Below are 27,500 nucleotides of genomic sequence, written 5' to 3' on the forward strand. Positions count from 1 at the left end.
TAAGAAGATACAGTTTGAAAAAATGAAGCGCCTGACCTCTCTGGTTGAGTTATAGCCCAGCAGGTTTAAGGAAACACAACGAAGAGAGAAATATTTCACAAAAGCAGCAATTATACAAAAAACAATGTGAAAGCGGTGCGGTGGGAAGTGTTAGAGAGGACGGGCGGTGTGCGTCTGCACCATCAAAGCATCAGGGCTGGGCTCTAAGGGTTTTTAAAGAGACCCATTTCTGTTTGTTCCCTGGGACCTCCACCAAACACTAGGAGGAATGTTTATGGCGAGTGCAAAGAAAAAAGAAGATTATTGAGAAAAACAAAAAACAAACAACCGCAGCTTTGAAAATGGCCCGACCGGATAAACCCTTCAGTCGCTCCGTCGTGTCACCCTCCTCTCTTTTTTCACTCTCACACGGCTAAAGAGGAAGAGTCACTTTCTTTATTCAGATACTAAAGCTGGACAGATAGAGACGGACAGATAGACGGGTAGCAACCTTATCGCTGTAATATAATAAGTACTCTATATTCAGGATGCTTCCTTCATGAAGAGGAGCCTGCAGTTCCAGTTGAGTTTGTGTCCGTCTCCAGCGATGGGAAGTGCGCCTTAATAAGACTAATCTGAGACATAGAGGAGGTGCCCTGCATTCTGTTGACTCGGAGGGTCCGCTAGAAGACAGCTCAGCTAGAAAAGAGGGTTTTGATGAAACACTGGCAACCTGAAGAGGCCTCTTACACGCAGCATCAAGCTGCCCCTGATGGAAGGATTGGCCTCTGGGCAAGAGAAGAGGATAAGTGATGATGGCGACCAGGGGACGAGAGAGAGAGGGAGAGATGGAGAGAGCCCCCTGCGGTTGTCATGGTGATGCGAGACAGCGGTGTGAGTGAGGTGACACCGCAGATCCTGCAGCCTGCTGGGAACGACATCTGTGTTTGTGTGTGTGTGTGTGTGTTAGCGTGTGTAGATGGGAGCATGTATGTACGTGTGTATGTGTGTGTGTGTTTGCACGCACTGATGTATGTGTATGCATCTGTGTGTGTGTGTGTGTATGTTTATGTGCGTGTGTGTGTGTGTGTGTGTATGCACGGGCGCACCTATGTGTTTGCATCTGTGTGTGTGTGTGTGTGTGTACGTGTGTATGTACGTGTGTGTGTAGTTACATTCGCCGTGTTCATCCATGTTTTAGATTCACCTGCAGGCATCATTGAGTGCAGGGGGATCAATTATTTTCGTTTTGTTTAGTGAGAGACAACAGAAGCCGACAACAGACAACAGAACCCCTACCACACTGTTCAGACTTTTTTTGTTAAATCTCTACCATTGCACAGAACCCCTCCAGCCACCATTCCAACACACACCCAAACATCCACAACCACAACAACTTCCACCGGGCACGTTGTTGTGTCTCCCGGTGTACCTAGGTACTGACCAGGTCTTGGCGGGTTCTGTGTGGGAGGAGTCGGAGCAGCATGTCTGCGCAGAGAGCCCTGTGGTTGGGCAGGTCCGGCCCGTATTGACCCACTGTCCACTGGAAGCAGAGGTGGTCACTGGCAGACCAGCCGCAACACCTGGAACAGATCCCGGGACAGAAGATCAGCTGCAGACTGGAGAGGACTGGAGTATCGCCATGGCAATGTAGAGTGTCAACACAACAACACAAAACCTGACACCAATCTACGTAAAGCCACTTAGTTATTTAGCAGACACTTCCAGTGAATATAGTGACCGGTCATTTCAGAGCTGGTAGGGTTTGGACAGTACAGAGACAGGTCATTTAGGAGCAGGTAGGGGTTGGACAGCACAGAGACAGGTCCTTCAGGAACAGGTAGGGGTGAGCCAGCACAGAGACAGGTCATTCAGGAGCAGGTAGGGGTTAGACAGTGCAGAGACAGGTCATTCAGGAGCAGGTAGGGGTTCAACTGTGCAGAGATAGGTAATTAAGGAGCAGGTAGGGGTTAGACTGCAGAGACAACTCATTCAGGAGAAGGTAGGTGTTGGAGGATCTTGACTCAAGGATCACAGACATTTGGAGATCGAACCCGCAACCTTTCCGCTGGGAGTCAAACACTGTGTCCACTGGACTCCCCTGCCCCCTATTGGAGGGTTGATTCACTAACATGTTGGTCATTTGAATTAAGAAACCTAAGACTAACAGTAGGAAACACGACCGTTGTATTATAAGTGATATTGGTTAAGGTTCTGCACGCTTATTTAATTCCTGTTTACAAATGATGATATTATTAGTGTGTGTATGCTAATCCTGTTGACAGGGTTTACAGTTGAATTGCGTAGGGGTTCACTTCCCACTACAAACACCAAAACAACAACACCCAACAGGATGGGCCGTCTGTACACCAAGGGAATGACAGACTGTCTGCGCGCTTCTGCAAATTATGTAAACTCAGCTAAGCAAGGATCAAAAAGAGAAACAGAAGACAATAAATTCCACACACACGAAATGATGCCATTAACATTTATGTAATCAACCTCCTATTGTTTCTGGGCTGACTGGTTGAAGGGGTGGGGGGGGGAGGGTGGATTAGACCAATGAAGGATTGGATCTCAACATAGGCGTCTTAATTTTGTGCAATCAAAAAGGATGGCATGTTCATTAATAAAGACTCCCTTTGTGACATCCTCTGGTTTAAACGCTGCAAAACCAAAATAACGCTTCCATCTTCCACATAAGTCCTGCAGTCTGTCCTGAACGCTGAAGGGACCGTGGGATACCTGTCCATGCCCTCCAGACGCTCCGTGATGCCGCGCTGCCTGGACCGGTAGCTCTCCGCCAGTGTCTGAAAGCTCTGCAGCACGGAGAGCTTCAGCTCTGGGTAGGGACAGTCTGCCTCCAGCACCTCCCCTGGAACGGGCTCTGGGTCCGCCTCAGACCCACACGCCACACAGTCCTTCGGGGTTGGGGCAGTCGTATGCATACAGAGACGGGAGAAGTTAGACAAAGGGATGCTGATTCTCATAATTATAATAATTCATGAAATATATATTTTCATAATTATATATAATTTTCTAAAGATAGACGAAAGGGAATTCAGTTACATGCCCTTAAAGAGCAGGTAGGGGTCGTTAGACTGTACAGAGAAAGGTCAGTAAGGAGCAGGTAGGGATTGGACAGTACAGAGATAGGTCATCAAGGAGCAGGTAGGGGTTGGACAGTACAGAGACAGGTCATCAAGGAACAGGTAGGGCTTGACAGTACAGAGACAGTTCATCAAGGAGCAGGTAGGGGTTGGACAGTACAGAGAAAGGTCAGTAAAGAGCAGGTAGGGGTTGGACAGTAGAGAAAGGTCCGTAGGGAGCAGGTAGGGGCTACACATTACAAAGACAGGTCATTAAGGACAGGTAGGGGTTAAACAGTCCAGGGAAAGGTCAGTAAGGAGCCGGTAGGGACTAGGGGGCATCTTGCAATAGGATGCCTACAGACCGCACACATTGGTGTTAGAACCCAGAAACCCTTCACAGCAGAGAAACTCGCTAACCAACCAGATATTTTGGATGTTTTTACACAATATCAAGTGACGGCTGGATGAGCCTCCCCGACCCTGGAAATAATCCCATTAGTGCAGTGCAGAGCTACGTGGACTTCCTACCTGCAGGCCTAGGGCTGCCATCTCCTCCTCCAACGCCAGCAGCTCAGCACGCAGCCTTCCCGTGACCGCCCCCTGCTGCTGCTTCACCAGGTTCACCTGCGGGTGAGCAGATAAAGGAGATTAAGGAGAGGAAAAAAATCGCAGCACACAGTCATGGGACGTAGCGTAGACTAGAGGATCCTGCCGGCTACGCGGTCTGACCTTCTGTCAGACAGCGGAGAACGTAGTGCCGCGTTCCGGCCGGGACCTGCCAGGAAATGTACCACGTCTTCCACTTCACGGTGAAATATCACGGTCCTTGGCTTGGAGAAATGGTCAACAATGAAACGCTTGTTTCAACCTTGTAATTGTGTTTCTTTTCGTTGCTACCTTGGTCACGGCTCCCAGATTGGTGGGCACACATCAAGAGGTCTAGACACTTTTTGTGGGGGGTGTGTGCGTGTGTGTGTGTGTGTGTGTGTGTGTGTGTGTGTGTGTGTGTGTGTGTGTGTGTGTGTGTGTGTGTGTGTGTGTGTGTGTGTGTGTGTTTGTGTGTGTGTGTGCGTCTGTGCGTGCGTGCGTGCGTGCGTGCGTGCGTGCGTGCGTGCGTGTGTGTGCGTGTGTGTGTGTGTGTGTGTGCGTGTGTGTGTGTGTGTGTGTGTGTGTGTGTGGGTTGTAATTGTCTCAGATCACCGCCTATGATTCACATTATCAAATCGCTCTGAATCTCAACGCTCACTGATAGATGAGCAGTCAGTAGCGATCCCCAAGCTCGTGACAAGTAGACCAACCCTGGTTTCTAATGGCTTATTTATTAGCCGCTGAGGCATCGATCCGACAGCGTCCATTAGAATCATTCTCTCCGCGGTGCTGATGCCGGGAATGTTTAAAGATTCAAAACAGCCGAGCAACACAGAGGTTTCACCCTGGAGGTAGGCGGAGGGTCGATATCGAAGCCTTAAGTAGATTTATGCAGATTCACAGTACCGACTGGGAACTTGTAACAGATTGGTTTGAAATAATCATAATTAAAAGAAAAAGGCGAACAGCAGCAAGCGATCCGAGAGCTTCAAGCAGCAGATGTTTGGTGACAATACAAATGTTTCTGCGGCACATGACGAGTGATTAAAGAACACACTTCGGTGACTGACACACAACCACAGCAAGCTGTTGTTCTGGGGGGTTTAGTGGAGCATGTTGGACCACATCGTCTGACCCAAATGCTCAAACAGGATGTGTGAATGATATTGATAAGTCGAGTACTATTGGGGTCCCAGAGTGTAATGACAACGATGTCATGCTGTGTTCAGGGTAACAAGTAGCCAGTGGTAGCATGAGTACGTGTGTCAAAATACTCCACATACACACACCCCGGTCCCCGGTCTGGGTTCTTCTGCTCCCTGGGGGGTCTCTTAGGTACAGGAGCTGGTTGGAAGCAACAGGGTAACAGGGAACAGGGAACGTAACGGACCATGTAAGAAAGAAAGGTATTCCGAAGGAGGAGTTGGGGAGAAAAGAAGAAACAAGCTCATCTCAAACAGAAAATAAAAGGGTGTGTGTGTGTGTGTGTGTGTGTGTGTGTGTGTGTGTGTGTGTGTGTGTGTGTGTGTGTGTGTGTGTGTGTGTGTGTGTGTGTGTGTGTGTGTGTGTGTGTGTGTGTGTGTGTGTGTGTGTGTGTGTGTGTGTGTGTGTGTGTGTGTGAGTGAGTGAGTGAGTGTGTGTGTGTGTGTGTGTGTGTGTGTGTGTGTGTGTGTGTGTGTGTGTGTGTGTGTGTGTGTCTGGGTGTGTGTGTCTGGGTGTGTTTGTAGGGAGAGGAGGGGATAGAAGCTGTGGTGGGGGGGGGTCTCTATTGTGGCGACGCACTCAGGTGGGGAGCCCAGAATTAGGAGGAATGAAAGAGAGAGTGTGTGTGCGGTTGTGTGTGTGTGTGTGTGTGTGTGTGTGAGAGTGAGAAGAGAGAGAGAGAGAGGGAGAGAGAGAGAGAGAGAGAGAGAGAGAGAGAGAGAGAGAGAGAGAGAGAGAGAGAGAGAGAGACAGAGAGAGAGAGAGAGAGAGAGAGAGAGAGAGAGAGAGAGAGAGAGAGAGAGAGAGAGAGAGAGAGAGAGAGAGAGAGAGGGAGAGAGAGAGAGAGAGAGAGAGAGAGAGAGAGAGAGAGAGAGAGAGAGAGAGAGAGAGAGAGAGAGAGGACGGGCGAGTGACCATGGGAATAAGTAAGCCCAAGCCAGACACATGACAAACAAAACGGTTGCCAAGAAGATTCGCCCACTCCAAAAAAAAAGTATGTTAGGCACTAAAGGCAGATTGAAGTTCCTAGGGGGTGACGCGGCCACTGTCAGGGGTAAGGGGGCGTCAATAACAGTGACAGAGCTACAGGGGCCCAGGGGACACTATGAACCGACTCACGTCTGAATCCCCTCGACTCTGGCTGGGTCTGCAGAGCGCCCTGTCTTTCTTCAGTTGGCGACGGGAGAGCCACTGACATGCATTGCAGGAAACTTCATAAAAAATGCTGGCAAACACTGACAGGACCCAAGCCAGGAACTCGGTTCACTGGTGTAAGCACTGCCGGCTGGCTATCCCCCCCCAAATGATGCCTATAATGCGTTTATGATTGCAATAACAAGCACCGTTTTGGAACTTGAGTTCGGATGACACGATTCTGAAGGTTAGCAGCGTTTACAAGCTGTGTGCAATGGCAGAGTGGGTCTCAGGTGTGGGTTTGATGTGGTCCAGACACCTGTTGCTGTATCTGCAGTCCTTCAGAGGGCTGGAGAGTCAGGCGCTGGAGGAGGAGTTCATCCATCCTGAAGCGGAGGTCGTCTCGGAGCTGGAGAACAGGCTCCACTGTGGCCATCTTGAAAAGCTCTCTCTCCCTCTCAAGATGCAGGCCTGACGTACAAAGGCACACAGACACACATACACACACGCATGCAAGCACGCACACACACACAAACACACGGACACGCATGCATGCACACAAACACACACCCTGTGCTTAGTGACATAATGTACAGGGACTAGGAAGTTTGTGCTGACGTTTCAAACTTCACTGTTAGCTATTTTACCGTGCTCTTGAAGCTCATTGGTCGAGCCGTGATCTTGAAGCCCATTGGTCGAGCCGAGCTGTGCCACAAAACCCTCCAAGTCACTTACTGCCGCTTCCCTGCAGCACAGGAGAGAAACAACACGATGATGTTGTAGTAGGATAGTAGTAGAAGCACAGAAGTAGTAGTATAGTTGTAGAAGCACAGTAGTAGTACTAGTGTAGTAGTAGAAGCACAGTAGTAGAATAATAGTAGTAGAAGCCCAGTAGCTGTTGTAGTACTAGTATAGTTGTAGTACTAGTATAGTATTAGTAGTAGTAGTATAGTAGTGGTAGAATAGTAGTGTACTACCTTCCTGTCACATGACAGTGCCTTCATGGCCCCTGTCCTGCTGGGGGCCCCTGTCCTGTTGGGGACCCCTTGCTGAGACTCTGCCCTCCCCCCCACGGTGGTCTCACACCTCTTCCCCAAAATCATCTCTCTCCTCTGTTTGCGTGTATGTTTGTATGTGTGTGTATATGTGTATGTGTGTCTGCGCGCGTGTGAGTGAGTGAGTGAGTGAGTGAGTGAGTGAGTGAGTGAGTGAGTGAGTGAGAGTGTGTGTGTGTGTGTGTGTGTGTGTGTGTGTGTGTGTGTGTGTGTGTGTGTGTGTGTGTGTGTGTGTGTGTGTGTGTGTGTGTGTGTGTGTGTGTGTGTGTGTGTGTGTGTGTGTGTCTAAACCGTCACGGTGAAAGCAGAGTGCTCGTAAATCACTTTGGGTGTCAGACTTGTCCATTCCTAGGAGGAGCTTACAATAACAATCATAATAATATTCATAGCATTGTGTTCTTACTCTGCTGTCCTCAGCCTCAGGTGTTCCCGGGACCACACCTGTCTGTGTTGTCGGAGCAGCGACGTCTCCTTGGACGACCTGGCTGCAGACAGAGTCTTCTGAACCTGAGGAGTAAAAAGACAACATCATTGAGAGATCCAAGTTTGGTTTCCTTGGGTTTGGTTTCCATGTCGATGTGGGTTAGGGTTCTATGTGGGGCATTATATGTGACTGTAACAACGACGATACCACACCCCACATAGGTGGCTTTTCTGGGCTCCTCCAGACACAAGGACGCAGAGTGGTGGTGGTGTTTAAAACACGGTTTATTGTACACTCCAATGGACCAATAAGACTTTAATGTTTGGATTTCATGCTAATTATATTGAACGTGTTACTAAATTTCTCCCGATGGGGTGGATGGGATAGTACATTGACCTATATGATGGAAAGACCCAGCTGATGAACTCTAGTCATTTAGTCCCTTAACTCCAAAGTGACTTCGGAATGAAGTGAAATAATACTGATGTTTAGTTCAGATCATTAAGGTGGTTTGCAGGCATCAAAGAAGGGGTTAGGGCCACCAGGGAATCAAACCAGGTCGTTTTCTACCCAATGCTGAACGCCTGGACACACAGACATGAAGGACACGGAGTGTAGAATAAGGGGGGCAAGGTGCGGGGGGGCTTACGAGACAGGCCAGCCCGCCGCCCTCAGAACTAAGTAGGTCGTCGTCTTATCTTATGGTCAAGGTGACACGGCTTCCTCTGTGTCTCTCAGGGCGTCAGGGGAACGCTTGAAACCCGGTGGTTTGGTTCTGTCGTTGTCCATGGCTCTGTCGTGAACATATATTAGAATGAGGCTTCTTAATTGCTGGGGGGAGGGTGACGGGGGGGTGGTGTTGAACAGCATCAGGCTGGTGTTACGGAGATGTGGTTAATGTAAACGGTGTGATGTTGAAACACGCGTGTGGAACATGTTGTCATGTTGGTGTCAGGAATAGGGGGAGGAGGGGGCTGGGGAGTGGGGGAGGAGGTGAGGGGTGTCACTGCATGTCTTCATGTGACCTCATCTCTTTTTTCATTTTTTCATTATGCAGGGAACATCCCGCGCATCCCGCTCCCCTATTCAGCAAAGCACATAATTGTCCATCAGCTGGGTTTGCACAGGTCGCTAGCTCAGATAATTGTACATCAGAAATCTTCCCCTAAGTTGCAATTACGCTGCGGGAACGCCACCCGGCTGGAAGCGGTTGCATGCGGTTTTCCAACGGCTTCTTTCCCTGGCTACAACCGAGTGGGTTATATCAATCAACACAGCATGTATCATGCATACACATCGTTGATATACTGTCAGGGTACACACCAGGGGAAGCTATTACTTGAGGACGTTAATGCCATCTCTTGTTTCGTTGACTATTCAACCTTCAGTGTTCCTGTTGTGTTTCAGAGGGGCGAGGTAATCTTCTCGTTAGAACGGAGGCATCCTCTCCTACAAGCCCCTAAAACATATTGATATTACCTGGTGGCTCCTATCACCATTCTCATTCATGTACAACTAGGGGTTAGGCTGCAGGCATTTTGTTCTAGGTTGCCTACAGGTAGGCAGTGGACATTGGGCATCAAACCCAGGACCTTTTGGGTAGGAGTGGAACCCACTAGGGATGGAACAACCCCCACAAAGTGCATAATCAAAAGACCTCATTTATTCTGATTCTAGCTGTTACAATCCAACTGTGCAGCCAGCATCTCTGGAGACAGCAGATTTGTTTCGAACACCTGGGGCCCCATGCTGCCATCGAGTCCCAGCCCCTCCCCGCTCTTCTCTCCCCCCTCCTCTCCTCCCCTCCCCTCTCCTCTCTCCCCTCACTTCCCTCCCCTCCTCCCTCCTCCCTTGCTCTCCCTCCTCTCCTCTCTCTCCTGGCTTCAAGCCCTCCTACCCTCCCCTCCCTCCATCCTCTCCTCTTTCCTCCCCTCCCTCCTCCTCCCTCTTTACCCTCCTCCCCTCTCCTCCCTGATCACGTCTCCTTTCCTCTCTCCCCAACGTTCCTCCCCTGCCTCCCATCCTCCCCTCTGCTCCCTTCCCTCCTCTCTCCCCATCGTCCCTCCCCTCCTCCTCCTCCTCCTCCTCCCCTCCTTCCCCTCCCTTCCTCCCTCCCTGGTCGTTTGGCGATGCCTCTGCAGGCTTGCTCCCAGCACCAAACCCACGCCAACGTAGCTCTCCCTTATCTAGTCCATGCAGGGAGAGAGAGAGAGAGAAAGAAAGGGCCAGGATTGGACCGGGCCACCGGCAACAGTAATGAGATACTATAAACCGTTTACCAATTAAAACACCGGAGGACCACCGGCCTGATCTCTCCCAACCCCCGCAATAACTTCTAAGAACTTGTATAAATGCAAAGGGGAGGGAATGAATGAACTTCAAACAGTGCAGAGGACCCCCGGCTCAGCCTCCTGAATATTCATCTCCTACTCCACGGCGGTAATATCCCACTCGGTAGCGTTTTAAACAGAGATCTCAAGGTCTCCTCAGCAGACAGGACACTTATTAACACTGCGATGGAGTTTCGTGCTGCCTGGGTTGTTTGTGTTTTGCAAGAGATGAGAGAAAGAGGAGAGAGGAGAGAGGAGAGGGGAGAGAGGAGAGAGAGACAAAGGAGAGAGAGACAGAGAGAAAGAGGTCTATGGTCAGACAGAGTCAGACCAGCCAAGATGTTTTTACAGCCTTAATATCAGCTGTCAATATCGACCATTTCCCCAAAGACCGGCAGATAATGGGCTTTGAGAAGTAAACAACAGGCATCGGGTGAACTTGGTAGAAAACCACTGATGGCTCCATCACTACAGCGCGGTTGATCGTTATTTCCATCCTGTTCCATATTTATGAATCCGCAGAACCAGACCTGTGAAATGGTTCAAGTTTTCATTACAAGCGTACGTAGGAGATGGATCACAGGCGGGGGTTCAGAGTACCTTCTGTGCGATGGTTTCCGATTCTTGACGTCTTGCTTGCAGGGCGGCTTCCAGACGTTGGTATTCTGTGGGCTGGCACCGGCTGCCGACAGAACCATCCCTCTTCCAGACCAGATGTTTGCCTAAAGTAAATGAAGTGGCTCATTTAGTTATTTTCTTAATGATTTGACTGCACATCCACTGTTATTTATTGGTTGGTATTTACTTGTTTTTAGAATTGTAGCTATTTTTTCCTTTTATGTATTTTTAATTATTCCTGGCCATTCTTAATAAAATGCAATCCTTTTTTACTTTTTTTTATGTCAAGTTCAATTTAAAAAGCTCACGATAAAAAAACCAACCACTAACCAACACCTCTAACAACTGTCGGGTGCTTTGCTGTAACTGCATGAGGTGATCAATATGTTTTCAGCTTGGCTGGAGAGTGGTGTCCAGAGACACACAGGAGTCCGGCTCCTGCTAACTATAGCCATGGCCAGCTCTGGCTGCCGTGGTTCAGCTGTGACGCCAAGAGACAGGTGAATACGCAACACTGTGCCTCTCACAACCTCCGACCCACACCCTCGTCTGGGCATTGCTTTGATCACCCCTATATCAATATAACAACGTCTGGATGATAAGTATATAATATATATGCTATCATATCCTGATATTTAAGATGCAACCCCATAACTGACCTGCACCATCTTGTGTTCTGCAGTGTGTGATGAAGGCTCGCAGGTCCCTTCCACTCATCCTACTGCAGCGGTTGAGGTATGGGGAGAAGCATCTGTTGAGAGCAACAGTAACACACTAGTTATGTGAATGTTTTGGGGGAATTTGACTCTTGCTATTACTTGCTTGCTCGCTGTCAGTGTGGTAACTAATCCTTGTATTTATTGACCAATCCAACCATAACGCTGCTTAAAATGCCCTGCAGTAGCCTACAGAGCAGAGCCTATTCCCTGACTAAAGACTGCCATAATATAATGCTGTACATTGCCTAATCAATATTGTATGCTGCTTGTGCGAAAAGGATGATAAGGACCGGGGCTATATGGCCCTCTAATGACACCACTTAATATTCCTCATGATTACCAGGACGCCCTCTCTCCATCATAGCCTACTCCAGGTTTCGGAGTGTCCCATCTCACTGTTCGAGGGGTTCACTCTTCTGGCCATGAGTCCCGGTGTCAGATAAGATGCTGATATATGGTGGTCAAACACGCAATGCTTTGGTGATATTTCATTCATCCATCCATCATTCAAATGAGAACATGAGACATGATGTTGCACTTCTTTGGCATGCAATCTTTGCGCATTCACAGAATAAGTGGACACTATTTCTCGTTAAATCGCTGAACAACCACGCTAAACGAAGTAGACCTACCATATAAATAATGGATTTTCTCTTGGCAGGCAAGATAGTTTTTCAATACTTATTAATTCGTTGAAAATAGCACTTTTAACGAGCAAAGTGTTTGAGTTAATTGACTATTTGACCGTCCTACCTTGTGGTGGTGGCGGTTTTAAAGCGTCCAGTCAACGACAACATTTGTAACCAAGGGAACTATAACCGCCTCGCCATTGGTCCATTCGACGATGCCACTCACACGGAAACGCCCTCGTATCCCAACGGAGCCAATAGGAACCCAGCACTGCAAAAAAAACACCAAAGCCTGACGTCACTCACGCTCGTATTCCTCCAGTTTGGGTGCAGAGCCACGGAGAGTCTTCTTGTTCCGGAGACCATGGAGGACACCTTCCCTCCTCCACACGCATGGGACTAAACCACGGGAACGATTACCTATGAAGTTACAAATTCTCATGGGGATCCAGCCCAACAACTTAGCCCAGCACTAGAACAACCCTCCGCCAGGTACGGAACTATACTATTGTTTTATCCGCGAACTATAGAAAAACTGAAAAGCTAAAAAAAAACTAAAATGAGGGATCTCTTCCCGAAAATGGGGAATCGATCAACTTACGTGTAAAGTTTCCACATGCACAGCGGAGAAGTGTGTGCGGTCTCTTTTTTTTGGTGCATAGCACTGCCATGTGAAAAGTATCGCGCATCAGTGGATACTCTTCGGGGACACTGTGGTTCCGTGGGACCGATGCATTGCAGCACACCTTGGGCCGGTTCTGGTGCTTTCTTCGGGGCTTTCTTCGGGGCTCTCTTCGCGGCGTTCCGCGGCTGTGTCAGCGCTTTCGCCGGGGAGATTGAAAACCTAATTGCAGACATACGGAACGGGTCACGGGAGTGCTCGCTGTGGGAACAAACGAGGGCATTTCCACAGTCTATAGTCTAGGAGTATAGAATCATTGATATGTATATGGATAAAAGTAGGACTATAGACCTATATATATATATATATATTGTCCTACTTTTTCTACGTGAATGGTCGTAGAGGAACTCCCTTTGGGGACTGAGAAGGGGAAAAGGAGGCAGTTAGAGAGAAGGAGTGAGGGGGAGAGAGGAGTGAGGTGGAGAGAGGAGTGAAGAGGGAGAGAGGAGTGAGAGGGAGCAAGGAGTGAGGGGGGTAGAGGAGGGAGTGACGGGATAGAGGAGGGAGTGAGAGGGAGGGGGTGAGACACGAGGGATTGAGAGGTAGAGAGGAGTGAGAGGGAAGGAGGAGTGAAGAGGCAGGTGAGGTTAGGGAGGGAATCTGTGGAATGTGAGCTCGGCGTTGGGCGGGGAGTTCGGCTCCCACGAGATAAACTCACCTTTTTATCGCACGTTCACTCATTTGCATAAGAGTGTCCCCACATGTACCTATTACCGTTATTTACACTGTAAATACTCATACAAATGGCGTTTCTTTGCACGTAAACCCTTACGTTTTATTCAAAGAATTAGATCTTACAATTTATAGTGAAGAAAAACATTGCCCCCCCTCCCAGGTTATAAACCGCCTCACTGACGCTTTGGTTGATTATTTGGCATGCATATGTCGTTATTATGTGTGTATTACAAGTGCGTTTATTATGGATCCGTCCAAGTGAGTCATTCTCCCACAGCATAACTCGCACACGCAAGGTGAGCATACACGCATCCCAGTGGTGATGAATGTTATCAGCAACAGGAAATTAAGCATACCGTGACATTTCCTGAGTGGGTTGGGCATAATGACGTGAACGACAGGTAAACTTAGAATGGTTGAAATGGAAACCAATTTATTCCATATCATTAAAAAATAATATCTGGTATGTACCAACTGTAGCAGAAGGCATCTTGTAAATCTAATTATGGTTACTTCGTGCTGTCTTGGATGCACATGCACACGCACACACACACACACACACACACACACACACACACACACACACACACACACACACACACACACACACACACACACACACACACACACACACACACACACACACACACACACACACACACACACACACACACACACACACAGATGTGTTTATGCTCCTCATGATTCCCATTAGCGGAGAGAACACAGACTCTGTCCCTCAGTCTGCTTGTGTTCACCCCTGTAGTGGACTAACAAGAAGCCATCTTTGATTTCACCAGTCTAGTATTTAGCATATCTGGTGCATTGATGATGTCCCCTTTTCTGGTCAACTCAGTCACCTTGTGGTGATGTGGAAAACCAACAGCAAAGATGTAACATGGCGTTGTTTATATTGAGTAGGAGGAGCTTACGGTAAGGGGAACTCAGGAGGGAAGTTTTCAAGAGGTTTTAGGTTAAACTTTCATAATTCCTGTTTTTCTGATAGTTGGACCTATTTTGAAATGTTGCACAATTGAATGGAATGCACCTCCTCCCTTTATTAGTCTCTCAACAACGATGAAGTCACCCATACACAAGTGTGTGTGTGTGCGTGTGCGGATGTGCGTGTGTGGCAATAACACACACGTTTATTTACTCAGATTAGATAAAAAGCCCTTAAGGGAAATGTAGGTGCATTAGCCGCAATCCGCGGACAATAGACGCTATGCAAACACACGCACCATAAGACTCAACGGGTCTGACGCCAAACAATACCCTATAAGTCACCGTGAATGAATACCTCAACCACACAGTGGACACTACACACACATGAGTGCTTTGCGTAGGCATATAGTGCTTGCATGAAGGGTAGTTAGTGTGGTCAACGTGATGAGGTTTTCGTGCGTGCATAAATCAGGAGGGGTCAGTCTGCTAAGGGTCACTCTATACCCCGTGTGTGTGTGTGTGTGTGTGTGTGTGTGTGTGTGTGTGTGTGTGTGTGTGTGCGCGGGTCGTCTACGTTGCTTGATGTCTTTCAAGCGTCACCAAACGGGGCTCAAGACTCTCAGCCCTCTACCAGCTGCTGGTTCCTAAAGTCCTTCCCCGAGCACCTCCTCGTGTACTAGCTTTAAGAGGTTCTGGGTTTTTCCATTTCTTTTTTATGGATTTTCACTAAGTGTGTTCCCACAAAAGGGGGAAGAAACATATCTGGGCCTAGCGGGAGAGAAATGTTTTTGTTTAATCCCCAATGGGGGGCTGATGTGCCGCGGAACAAGAATAGCTGAAAATTGTGGCAGGGAAGGAGTAGCAACCGTGGTAACGGTGACTCTGTGCCCTCTGTTGCTGTGATTTCAGAGTAATAATGCTACACATCCCCTAACTTCTTGTTACCCCGCCCGTCAGCAGACCAGGGACTCATCCGACATGAAGGATGTACTCTTTCTGAATGTACTCATTCTGAATGCACCATTGATGCATGGGAGAGCAGTGTCATAGCCACGGCAATGGCACCGCCGCCACCTCAACCACCACAACACCGTCCACACCACAACACCAACCACTCACAATGACATTCTGTTGCCCCTCATAGTTACTCAAGGTTTGAACTTTGCTCAATGGTAATGCTGAACTATAGCTTTGGTAGCTTGCTTAGCGCCTCATTGTTAAGTTTGACATTTACCTACAGTTGAATGATTATCTTTCACTTTAGAATTTCGGAAGGCTGAAATTTGAGATGATGGTGACAATGATGATGATGAGGACAAAGACCAATGGGAGATCTTGTGTAGTCCTGGGCTTGCTTCTGTCATCCCTGGGACCTGGTGATGTCTTGGCTTCAGATCTCAACCAGGGTGGTTTGGCCTCATTGCGGGATATTAATAGCATAGCACTCATCACCCCGGCCAGGAACATTTATTTATTCTTAAGCTCCAAAGTCCTCCCTTTTCCATCTAACTCTTTTCTTTCCGTTCCTCGCGGGGACGGAGTGACTTGGAGTCAGGCAGGCTGCCCGGCCTCGCAGGGAAACCCCCCTCCACTAGCAGGGCTGGGGGGGGGGTGGGGGGTCTTTGGGCCCTCTAGTCCCCATTCTCAGGGTTGGTAGACTACTAGACTACTATATTTACATTTACATTTAGGGCATTTAGCAGACGCTTACATCCAAAGCGACTTACAATAAGTTAGTAAATTTGTCTTAAGAAAGAGAAACAACAATATATCACTGCCGGTACTTTAAGGATGTTCATAGAACCAAGTGTCAAGCACAGATGCCGCACAATGCTAAGTACTATATGGCATTAGGGCAAGAAGAAGCCCTTCCTTTTTCTAAAACAGGTGGGGGGAAAACTCCACGAAGCTGCATCTATAGAATGTATAGGAAGGAACATTAAAAATATATGGTTCTATCCTGAAGGAAAGGGGGGGAACCACTATAGGCCCCCAGTGCCGAGTCACGTGAAAGGGGCTTTCATTGATAGAATGCGCTTGTATCCGTGTTAGACACCCCCTGATATCGTGTGTAGAATCAGTGTTACCCAGGAACCATCGGTGGTGCGGTGGCTGCATTCAGACAGGATTGGGGTTGGTTTGGGGGGGGGGGGGGGGGGTGGGGTGTATAGTTAAGGCTTAGCATGTCAGCCCGGTCTTCACTGCTGATCCAACTAGATATGCAGATAAATTCCTGACAGAGCTCCCGATTTCATGCTTTGCTCGGCTCCTGGATAGCTGAAGATAATGTAGGACACAAAGCATGTCAGCGCTTTCAGAGATTAGCCGCACAATAGACACTTTTCCCCCCCGCCCTGTCCAGTGAAATAGTCTTTCCATAGTCCCGGCGTGCTGATTCTGAAAAGAGCCCAGAGTCTGCTGTGTGGACACACTGGTGAATGGGGAAGGGTTTTATTTTCTGTCGGCACTGGCAGTCCCCCCCTTCCCCGGCAAACGAGGGCCCCCAGATGTGTTCTTTACCGTTGGAGTCTTCCACGACTACCCTGGTTTAGCTACACCTGTCTGCCTGCTGTTTGACCTCGCCTCTGCCTCCCCTGAGCTCTGCAGCCTCTGGTAACGCATAGCGAAAGACGGAGGGAGGAGGCAGGTACTGGCTTGAATTAGCACGGGGCTGTATAGAGTTGTAGTGAATGTCATGGTGAATATCCTGGTAAATGTTATGGTAAATATCGTGGGTAATATCGGTGTGAATATCATGGTAAATGTTATGGTAAATACTCGGTGAGCCCTGTTGGCTCACCGGATAGAGTGAGTACCATATAGGCTGAGACCTGAGCGCAGCGACCCGGTTTCGAGTCCTGCCCGTTGTCATTTGCTTCATGTCCTCCTCTCTTTCTCCCATACCTTCCTCGCTATCTCACTCTATAATAGAGCATCATATATAATATCATGGTAAATATCATTTTTAATGTCATGGTAAATATCCGATTCAATGTCAACCTCTGCGGTATGGTAGGCTGAAGCCAAGAAGTGAGACCAACGAGGGGAAGTTGTTAGTTAAATCCTGACAGCAGAGTGATGTGAAAAGCACCTCTTTTTTAGCTCAGAGTGACCAAGTGAGAAATACGCCTCGCCGTCTTTTCATCCTTCTGCCCTTTTTCTCAACGCTGACATACATCTCGGAGACGGAGAGGTGCTTCACACCGAGGACACTAGTGCAGCTAGTCCCATATTTTACAGGCTGTTTCCCTGCTTACCGGCCGTCAGGCTCAGGTGGCGTGGGATGGGATCAGGTGAGAGGGGCGAGGGTTAGGTTGCAGGATTTAGGAGACAGGTGAAGGCGTTCCTTTACTGGGGTCATATATGTGTGGCTGCTGTCCTATAGGTAGGCTGGATTCCCGTAGGTAGGCCGCTGTCTTGTAGGTAGGCTGCTGCGTTGTAGGTAGGCTGCTGTCTTGTAGGTAGGCTGCTGTCTTGTAGGTAGGCTGCTGCGTTGTAGGTAGGCTGCTGTCTTGTAGGTAGTCTGCTGTCTTGTAGGTAGGCTGCTGCGTTGTAGGTAGGCTGCTGCATTGTAGGTAGGCTGCTGTCTTGTAGGTAGGCTGCTGCGTTGTAGGTAGGCTGCTGTCTTGTAGGTAGTCTGCTGTCTTGTAGGTAGGCTGCTGTCTTGTAGGTAGGCTGCTGCGTTGTAGGTAGGCTGCTGTCTTGTAGGTAGGCTGCTGTCTTGTAGGTAGTCTGCTGTCTTGTAGGTAGGCTGCTGTCTTGTAGGTAGGCTGCTGCGTTGTAGGTAGGCTGCTGTCTTGTAGGTAGGCTGGTGCGTTGTAGGTAGGCTGCTGTCTTGAAGGTAGGCCGCTGTCTTGTAGGTAGGCTGGTGCGTTGTAGGTAGGCTGCTGTCTTGTAGGTAGGCTGCTGTCTTGTAGGTAGGCTGGTGCGTTGTAGGTAGGCTGCTGTCTTGTAGGTAGGCTGCTGTCTTGTAGGTAGGCCGCTGTCTTGTAGGTAGGCTGCTGTCTTGTAGGTAGGCTGTTGCGTTGTAGGTAGGCTGCTGCGTTGTAGGTAGGCTGCTGTCTTGAAGGTAGGCTGCTGCGTTGTAGGTAGTCTGCTGTCTTGTAGGTAGGCTGCTGTCTTGTAGGTAGGCTGGTGCGTTGTAGGTAGGCTGCTGTCTTGAAGGTAGGCTAGTGTCCTGTAAGTAAAGGCTGGTGTCCTGTAGTAATGATGGTATCCTGTCAGTAGGCTTGTGTCCTGTGAGTGACCTATTCCTAAAGTACAACTGCGTCTCACTGGCTTCCATAAACGTCTCTCAAGCTGTTATGGAGGCTCTGACCTAAATGTCAAGGCATTTAAAAGCCGGGGTAACTAACAAGGTGGACATAGAGAAAGCTTGAGGACGCTTTTTATGGAGGATAATGTTTTAATTCAAGGTAAATGTATTTCATTAAGGCACTTGAAGTCATGAACAATCAGTTCTTAACCATCAACCATTTTATTATATTTTATGCTTTAGCTTGGGGATAAGGAAGAAAAAACATCAGCATTTTTGGCAAACAGGGACAGTTCAGACTAGGGCGTTGACATTTACTTGAGAGAGGCAGTATTCAACTATGAGTGCTATGCAGGGTTCCCTGAAACAGCCAGCCAACGCCAACGCCAACGCCAAAAAGCCCCAATTCCCTCATTTTTGTCTCAGAAATAACAGTATTTCTGGCTGCACAAAGTAGCCTAACAGCAGTAGCTTTTGCATGCACAAGTAACCCCAAACAACACCGGAGCTGTGATTTAAATACAGTTTTGTTCTGAAGTGATGGCACGTCTTTCAATCGTCAGTGAAAGGGCTGAAAAGAAAACAGCGGGGAAAAACACACGCATTCTTGACACAAGAGATAATAGTCTGTTTTAGCTTAGGCAATATTGAGAAAGAAACCACCAATTTTTTTTCAATGGTAGGATTATACAAGAAGCAACGCTTGAAATATTGTGTTGCATCTTGCCCTGGTCTGATGGAGGTGCAGGCGCTGTGTGTGTTTTGTGGCCCAGGCAGCCCTCAGGGTGTAAATACTGGTTATAATGAAACCATACACCACACTGCAGAGCTACAATATGGAGCTGGCCCTTGATGAATTGCACATTTGTTCTATTGTGCATAAAGGGCCCCGGATCGATGCTGTTTACCTTCCGCAGCACGGGAGCAATTCCTTAATACCCGGGTGTAATTGAATTTCTGTAAATTCTTCTATTTGTGAGCGCCCCGCTACACACACACACACACACACACACACACACACACACACACACACACACACACACACACACACACACACACACACACACACACACACACACACACACACACACACACACACACACACACACACACACACACACACACACACACAAACTAACACCAGACACACACACACAAACACACACATGAATCCCAGTTCCACAAAACTCCCTGTAATTAATGCCCACATTCATATAATTGAATTCCAGCCACAGACACACGCTTCCACTCGCCCCACACACACACCTAATCCTAGTACAGGCAGGATTTCTTTGAAAGTTTGGGAATGCATGAATTAACTTTTAAACATCCGCCACAACATACTGCTGACCCCGCCTCACTCTAAAGGCCAACTGCAGTGGGCTGGTTGCTCTGACATTTTCTTCAAGAACTAATTTCTGGCCGTGTTACTGCGTCATGCATCGGCTCCTTCTTGCTGATGGAACTAGGTTTTGTGCGAAATGTTCGAATTTATTTTACTGGTTTTATTTTACTCCGCCAACATACGTTTTTTTTAGCTTCAACCAAACAACCATTTGAGTTAGTGCTGCTAAAAAGATACATGTAACACTTTATATAAATCTGATCACAAACCCATTATGTCTGTGACCTGATGGTAGCCTACATGCTGTCTGTGCATGTACAGAGTGGGGCTGGACAGATTGATGGCTGGCCCGGGCATTCAAAGCACTACCTAGACCAAAGAAGCATGCATTTTAAATATTGGCCTACAGTAAGTGAGTTATGTAGACGAAGATGACATCGTCATGGTCCCTCAGGGTTTGTGGGTATTTGAGTTCCAGGCGGAGCACTCTGGTCAAAGAGCGTGGCCCACTCATATGAATGGAGGGTTCGATGCGCTTGGTTCCCCAGAGGCTCGTCCGTCCAGAGTGGACATTGAGTGTTCAATGAGCAGTGTTAATGTATGTCAGCTGCTGCAGCGACACGACTGGGCTTCTATTGAACCATCCTTCTCCTCCTCGCCCATCGTTTAATGTCTCCGGAGCTGTCTCAAGAGTACAGCTTCAGACTGCTGAAAAGGAAGAACCATAATGTTTGCTTTCTAGGGTCCTTGACTTGCAATTCAGCTTAATACCACATTTCTTCCAGAGATAAAAGACAGAGAAGTCGCTTAACTAATAAGAAGTTATTCAAATTTATGAATTTGACAGTGGGGGATGGCTCTCAAAAGGTACATTTAGTGTTGGTTATTTATACATTTCTGTACGGTATGCAGTCTTATTTTTTAACACACACACACACACACACACACACACACACACACACACACACACACACACACACACACACACACACACACACACACACACACACACACACACACACACACACACACACACACACACACACACACACACACAGAGAGACACACACAGACACACAGACCGATTATTTCAAAAGCCAAGCAAAAGTGTCAGTTTCTTCTCATGGAGATACAATTACTTCAAGGCACAGATAACCACGCTTAACTTCGTACAGATCATGACGGACAGACCAACCCTGACAGGCGGGCCAACCATCTTGATAGACAGACACACAAACATCAACGCGTGGAATCAATACCACCTGAGCTCTTTGACTCTGTGATTTTGCTAAGCGGACGATAATCGGTCCAGATGTAGAGTGTAGGTGTCACAGACGTCGCCCTGGCCTAAACGGTACAATATTGCGCCCCGGGTGTTGGCAGAGGACGGTGTCTCCCCAGGCTGCTGTCAGTGTTTCACACCACAACACGGCTTCATCTCCTGGGCCAGAACACATGGGGACTGGCTGACTGACTGACTGACTGACTGAATGATTGGCTGGGCCCCTCGGGCCCTGTGTCCCCCGGCTGGGCTGTCAATGCAGATTACGGCAGGCATAAAGAAGATGGATGCCATGGAGGTAGAGGGGTGTTATTAGGAACTACTCTGCTCCTTCAGTGGTCAGCCACCCCCGCTCAACAGGACGTATCTTCCCCGGCCGTTTTAATGAAGCCCACGTGTGTGTACGAGACGTAGGGGTCCTATCGTGGAAGAATCACTCAGATTAATAAATAATCTGCTTTGAGCGAGAAGATGTATCCTAAAATTTGAATGTGGTCTTGAGCTGTCTCTCTCTCTGTCTCTCTCTGTCTCTCTCTGTCTCTCTCTGTCTCTCTCTCTCTCTCTCTCTCTCTCTCTCACTCTCACTCTCACTCTCACTCTCCTCTCACTCTCACCTTCCCCATTGCTTCCCCTCCCTAGCTCTCTTTCTCCCTCTCGCACTCTCTCTCGCTCTCTTCCTCTCTCTCTCACTCCCTCTCTCCCTCTCGCTCTCCCTCCTCTCTGTCTCTCGCTCTCTGTCTCCCACTCCCTCTCGCTCCCTCTCTGTCTCTCTCTGTGCGTTGCTAGGGGCAGGTTGGTGCCTGTGGTGAGCTGATTGTGATGTGGATGAGCTTGTCATATTTAATATTCTCCCCTCTCGTGATGTTGGTATTCTTGGTATTCTGCCACTGTGAGCCGGCTCTTCTGCGTGGACTGTGTTTAACGGTGACCCCGTGTCTCGTCTTCCCTATGTAAAAGTTAATTTGCGGCGATTTAACGGCAGAGGTCACATTTTCGCATAAAGTGAAATATAACGTTTGTTGACCTTTTTATTCTGAAAGCACCCATCATACAGTATATCACCTGACAGATTCTTGTCTATAATAAGGTCGGTGATTATGTCTGGAGCTACTTCACTCACTTCACACACACACAGACGCGCTGTGTCTACCCATCATCAACACAGCCCTTCCTTTAGTGGGGACCTGGTATTTAAAGTGTGCTTGTTTTGCGTTACTGTAGCGCAGAGGGCATCAGGCGTTTATCACGGCTCCTAACTCCACCTGACAGAATGATGCACACACTGGTTGTATCATGGGAGGGATTTACATCCAATCACAGTCATTCATGTCCTCCTTTGTCACCGTCGGTAACGGGCCGGGCAGGGGGACTTCTGTGGTGGTGGGTCTCTCTCTCTCTCTCTCTCTCTCTCTCTCTCTCTCTCTCTCTCTCTCTCTCTCTCTCTCTCTCTCTCTCTCTCTCTCTCTCTCTCTCTCTCTCTCTCTCTCTCTCTCCATATCATAAGTAGAGGTAGTGTTGTGGAGAATAGAGACAGGGCTAAGTGGTGATAGCAGTGAGTCCTCTGATTCTTCACGCTAGCAGAGAGAGAGAGAGAGAGAGAAAACATGTAGCTCTCTCCGCCCTGTATTCCACGCCTGTAAAAGCTGACAGTGAGCTCAAGTGTGTGTGTGTGGCTGTATTAGTTTAGCTGTAGTACACTAAGGCTGTAAGACACTTTAGTGTGCCGAAGTTCATTGTTTTGGCTCTTGTACAATATGGCTGGGTTTCGCATGCCTTACATTTTTTTAGGTGAATAATTCATTGGCAGTTTAAAGTACACAGAGTGGAGACTTTGTAGACCTTAGCATCTGCTTCATACCTGAATTCAAGCTGTACATATATGGGCTATATGAGGGTTAGTTTGTGATGATTGATTTTGTGTGTGTGTTGTGTGGGTGTGTGCGTGTTTTGACCAGAGGACTTTCAGCTGTCAAGAGACACCAAAAAGTCAAATATTTACCAATCTAATAATAAGCCTTTTGTGATTTGCGGTTGGAAAATCAACAATGTTCAACTTAAACACACAGAAGCATTCACGCCTCGATGGGCATGTTGCGGTACCTACCAGGAAGCAAGCATAGTATTTCTTTATCCATATTACCTGGTGTGTGCCTATGTATGGTACCAATTTTAATCTCATGTCAAGCCATTATCACAGTTAGCTTTTGGATCCAGTTGAAGCCACGTTTGGACTGATGTATTGGTTACATAGAAGGAGAAGGAGTCCCTCCAGACGAACAGCTGGCGTCTGGAGGGATAAAATAATGCCCTGTATTATTTACTGCCATGAAAAGGAAAGTACTTTTTATCTTATTTTTTTCTTTCTTCTAGCTTGTTCAAGAGTTGATGTACAACGTTGATGTGTATTGTGTACCGATTGCGTAGGGTGTAGTTGCCCATAGCTGCAGATATATTTTATGCTTATGAGAATTTTATACGACATCTCAACGATGCAATTAAGCACGGCTTCTCGCTTGGGGACGTTTCAGCCTCTCTCTGACTTCACCTCGCTCCCTTCATCTAGTTCACTTCGTCTTGCTCACTTCATTTAGCGGACGTCAACTAGATCACTTCATCTCGCTCACTTCATCTAGTCGTGCATCCAGCGCTTGCTAGAATGTTGGAAAGAATGATGCCGCTTGACTCTTTTATTATTCGAGACAGAGTTGATCATGCTTTTTTATTAGTCATCCATCATAGCTCGATACATTAGTCATTAATGAGCAGGTAGGGGTGAGGACATCATGCTCAGGGATGCCTATAGGTAGAATGCTGATCTGGGGGTTCAAACCCAGAAATGTTTGTTACAGTCTAGAACCTCAACCACTAGAGTGTGTACACTGAACTGAAGCAGATTGTTTGCCTACCTGCTCCCTGACCGGTGGTTGGGGAAGAAGAATGTTAGCCCAGGGCAACATGTTGCAGCACTGCTTGTTAGCACATTAGCCAACATTTCATACTTCCCCAAGCTCAAGCCGTCAGAGAGTAATCATTTAAACTGCTTTTCCGGGACCTCCCGGCTTGAAAGTCCAGGGCTGGTTTATATTTATCTGCTCAACATTATTTTATCCAGTCTATTATGTCTTTGTGGAGCGTCTAAGCTGGTTGGTTCAGCAGTCTTAACCCCGGCTAAACCCCGCGATAATCTAGCCAGAGATAATGACTGTTTATTTCCCCTGAGCAAAGTAAGGTACTGACAGGTGAGTCTCTCTACATGACTGCTGTTGTTTGTTTTAGGCCGCTGCCTGCCTCGTCGTATTTCAACTTGACGTGAAGTGTGTTTGTTAAGGGAGGCCAGAGAACTGATTCATCATACATGAAGACATTCAGGCGGAATCGGAAACAAACAAGAGCATTTGACTCGAGTTTATCTCGACCTAGCGTTGAAAAACCGCCACACTTGATCCTGCCCGCCGTGTTTCAGTCCTGATGGAACGACCGGCTGTGCCAGGTAAAAATAGGGTTGGAACCATCAAACGGGTTACTTCCTTTTCATCCCGGGTTCACAGAGAAGCGCCCCGAGCTGGAGCCAGAGGTTCTGAGGGGGCCGAGGGCCAGGGGGAAAGCCTGGTTCTGAAACAGACGTAAGCATGGCCACATAATGGTTCATAAGGGATTTGATGAAGTGTTGCTGCGCAAGCAGAACCCTCTACTACAGGTCCACCTCCACGTGTCAGCCAAACGGTGACTGTATAGGCCATGGGCGTGCGTGGAGACTATCCGAGTACTTCAAGAAGGGCGCATCACGCCGGCTATAAAGTCTGCTTAAGAAGCTTAAAGAAGACGCTGGCTGTCTGAGGTCAGTGGGACGGACCATGTGACCGGCTGCAGGAGTCATGGCGGGCCAACCTGAGATCCTTTTAACTCGGCACACTGTGCACACACTCTTTAGTGAGGATTTTAGCAGTGTGGCTTCAGCCACAGCTGTTGAGACTGCAGCACAAAGAGATCCCCTTTTCTGAGTGAGTGAAGTAGGAAAACGCATTGTCGCAACTCAAAACCATAATCCCAACTAAATGGTTGAAGTTGCCGAAGCAAGACCCGGCGATGTCGTCACTCTGTTTGACGGAGCAGGTGTGTTTCCCCTAGACACAACGACGCGGAGGGTGTCTCTCTGTTGAAACCAGAATGAGCCAATCTCTCGTCATGTGAACAAGCGCCTGTAGTCCCTGGTTATTACCTTAATGGCCGCCTTCACGGCGACACTGATTGCGCTGCCTGTTCCACATCTCCCACATCCAGCCTGCTCCTCTGTTGGCTTTGAAGCTCTCTCCGAACTGTCAAAAGGCTCCGTGATGAGCCAAAGCCTTTTTTTTTGTACCCACGAGACACTGCAGCTGGTGCTAAAACGTCGCACACAGCAATTGATGAATGACAAATGCTCTTGTAATCTTGACAAACCAGACAAGTCAGTTAGTCGTTCGGCTGTGTAGACTTTGAGGTACGGCAAACCATGGCCGGTTAGTAGAGGTAATTTTCTTTGACTCTAGGGAACTTCTAAGGACCACTTATCGAGCCCGATCCAAGCCACTCTGGCCAATAAAACTGGGAATTTTAGAGGTAAGATCCAGATAACAGCAATGTTTTCCTTTGCTCCAAAGGAAGGATTTTCTTCTAATTTTCTTCCATTTTGTGGTTTTAGTCTATACTGCAGGCTAGTTATGAGTGAGTTGTTCCCATCATATAGTTAAAATCAATTATGGCTTTGGACATGACGTAATGTCATTTCAGTTTTTCATCCGTCTTAAATGTGTTCATTTCTTGACTGCTGCATTGCACCATTTTACCCTTCTGAATTATGACTGAGAAAAAGCCAAACGGAGACAAAGGTAATTTCATATGTGGGGGATTAAAATAAATGGATGGTGTCAAGCTGTCCGAGGCTGTGCCTTTAGTCTCATTTATCCTTCCTTAAGAACAGCAAAGCTATAGAGAGAACCTTCCTTAAGAACAGTTAAGCTATAGAGAGTACCTTCTTTTTCAGAAAGAACCTTATTTTAGAAAAGTGGAGCTATAGAGAAAACCTTCCTAAAGAACACATGAGCTATGGAGAGAACCTTCCTTGAGAAAAAGAACCTTCTTTAAGAACAGTTCAGCAACAGAGAGAACCTTCCTTTACAGAAAACCTTTCTTAAGAACAGTTGAGCTGTAGAGAGAACCTTCCTTTTGAAAGGTTTAGATGTAGAGAGAACCTTCCTTTTGAAAGGTTAAGCTACAGCAAGAGCCTTCCTTTAAAACAGTGAAGCTGAACAGAGGAAACACGCAGGGCAGTCCAGCCTGTTAGACAAGTCTCCATATTGGAATCTGTTTCATTTCCCCCTCCGACGCCAGCACCTTGTTGTTTTTACGTTACGCCTCAAACCTGGCGGGCCGCAGAGGTGGAGCTCTCGTCAAAGCGAGCCCACTTCTGCTGCCGGTTCCCGTCACTGGTTTACATTCCCTGGAAAGGAGAGCTTCTTTCTCCCCGTCGACGATAAGGAGAGAAGGTACAGCCCACCCACAGAGTGGAGCAGCTAAGCTTCGGCATGGCCGGCATGCATGCTAATCTGCGCCGAATAAGACGCGAATGAGCCGACGGGCTGGGCAGTAAAACCCAATATCCTGCCACATATGGGACTGTACCAGCGTGAGGCACAGACACCTTGAGACGCCCGCAGTGCCGTGGTGACAGATTCCCAGAATACACCAGGGTCACTTTTTGGCCAAATGTCCGAGAGGGACCCCCCACATAACTTGTGAACCTCCCCCCCCACCTTTTCGACACACACCACACACACACACACACACACACACACACACACACACACACACACACACACACACACACACACACACACACACACACACACACACACACACACACACACCAATGCCTGTTCACCCCAGCCTTTTATGTTTCCATCTTCAAACAACCCTCCCAGTTCACATGTGTCACTAACTGTTGACAGTGGTTTTACTCCAGCTCTGTGTGTGTGTGTGTGTGTGTGTGTGTGTGTGTGTGTGTGTGTGTGTGTGTGTGTGTGTGTGTGTGTGTGTGTGTGTGTGTGTGTGTGTGTGTGTGTGTGTGTGTGTGTGTGTGTGTGTGTGTGTGCGTGCGTACGCTTGTGCTAATGTGATCAACCAATCACACAACATTGTTGCAGCCAAGATCTGCTTAAACATACAAACGATAAATATAAACTGACTTTGTTACTGAGTCATTAGGCTGTTGGATTCCTCAGGCGGATAGAAAGATTAACTCCCCCCCCTGTCCACAAGAGGGTTTCTGGGCTTGTGATGATGGATATGTTGATAATTGAGTGTAGCTCCATTTTTTCTCTAATCTTGCTAATTAGGCAGAATACTTAAAGGGGGGAGGAATAGTTTCTACAGGCTTTATACAAGCCAAAGTTAATCACTGATTAACTTTACAACTTACCGGTTTGAATGCACTGCAGCCCATGACCGCGTTATGTTTGGAAATGAATGATATATGCTGAAACATAACTGATTCAAGACAACATGGT

General features: G+C 47.8%; 2 protein-coding genes across 5 annotated transcripts in view; one reads left to right on the top strand and one right to left on the bottom strand.

Annotated features, from left to right (window-relative positions):
• The window catches only part of LOC130373715 (coiled-coil domain-containing protein 148-like), a 23,746-nt gene extending 12,594 nt beyond the window's left edge, over nucleotides 1–11,152 (bottom strand). Inside the window, exons 1-8 of the mRNA XM_056580337.1 lie at nucleotides 11,083–11,152; nucleotides 10,406–10,527; nucleotides 7,455–7,558; nucleotides 6,644–6,741; nucleotides 6,316–6,467; nucleotides 3,600–3,695; nucleotides 2,725–2,900; nucleotides 1,424–1,562 (exon numbers count right to left, since the gene is read on the bottom strand). Of these exons, the coding sequence (XP_056436312.1) occupies nucleotides 1,424–1,562; nucleotides 2,725–2,900; nucleotides 3,600–3,695; nucleotides 6,316–6,467; nucleotides 6,644–6,741; nucleotides 7,455–7,558; nucleotides 10,406–10,527; nucleotides 11,083–11,140 (945 nt within the window). The 5' untranslated portion in view covers nucleotides 11,141–11,152. The remainder of the gene's footprint in view (nucleotides 1–1,423; nucleotides 1,563–2,724; nucleotides 2,901–3,599; nucleotides 3,696–6,315; nucleotides 6,468–6,643; nucleotides 6,742–7,454; nucleotides 7,559–10,405; nucleotides 10,528–11,082) is intronic.
• Nucleotides 11,153–12,101: 949 nt separating this feature from the next.
• Nucleotides 12,102–27,500, top strand: part of LOC130373151 (plakophilin-4-like) — an 86,168-nt gene continuing 70,769 nt past the window's right edge. For all 4 annotated transcript variants that reach the window (XM_056579423.1, XM_056579424.1, XM_056579425.1 and 1 more), the window contains exon 1: nucleotides 12,102–12,263. The gene's annotated coding sequence lies outside the window, so the exon portion shown is untranslated. The remainder of the gene's footprint in view (nucleotides 12,264–27,500) is intronic.

This window comes from Gadus chalcogrammus, chromosome 20, assembly GCF_026213295.1.
Source record: "Gadus chalcogrammus isolate NIFS_2021 chromosome 20, NIFS_Gcha_1.0, whole genome shotgun sequence".
In the NCBI taxonomy this organism is placed as follows: domain Eukaryota; kingdom Metazoa; phylum Chordata; class Actinopteri; order Gadiformes; family Gadidae; genus Gadus; species Gadus chalcogrammus.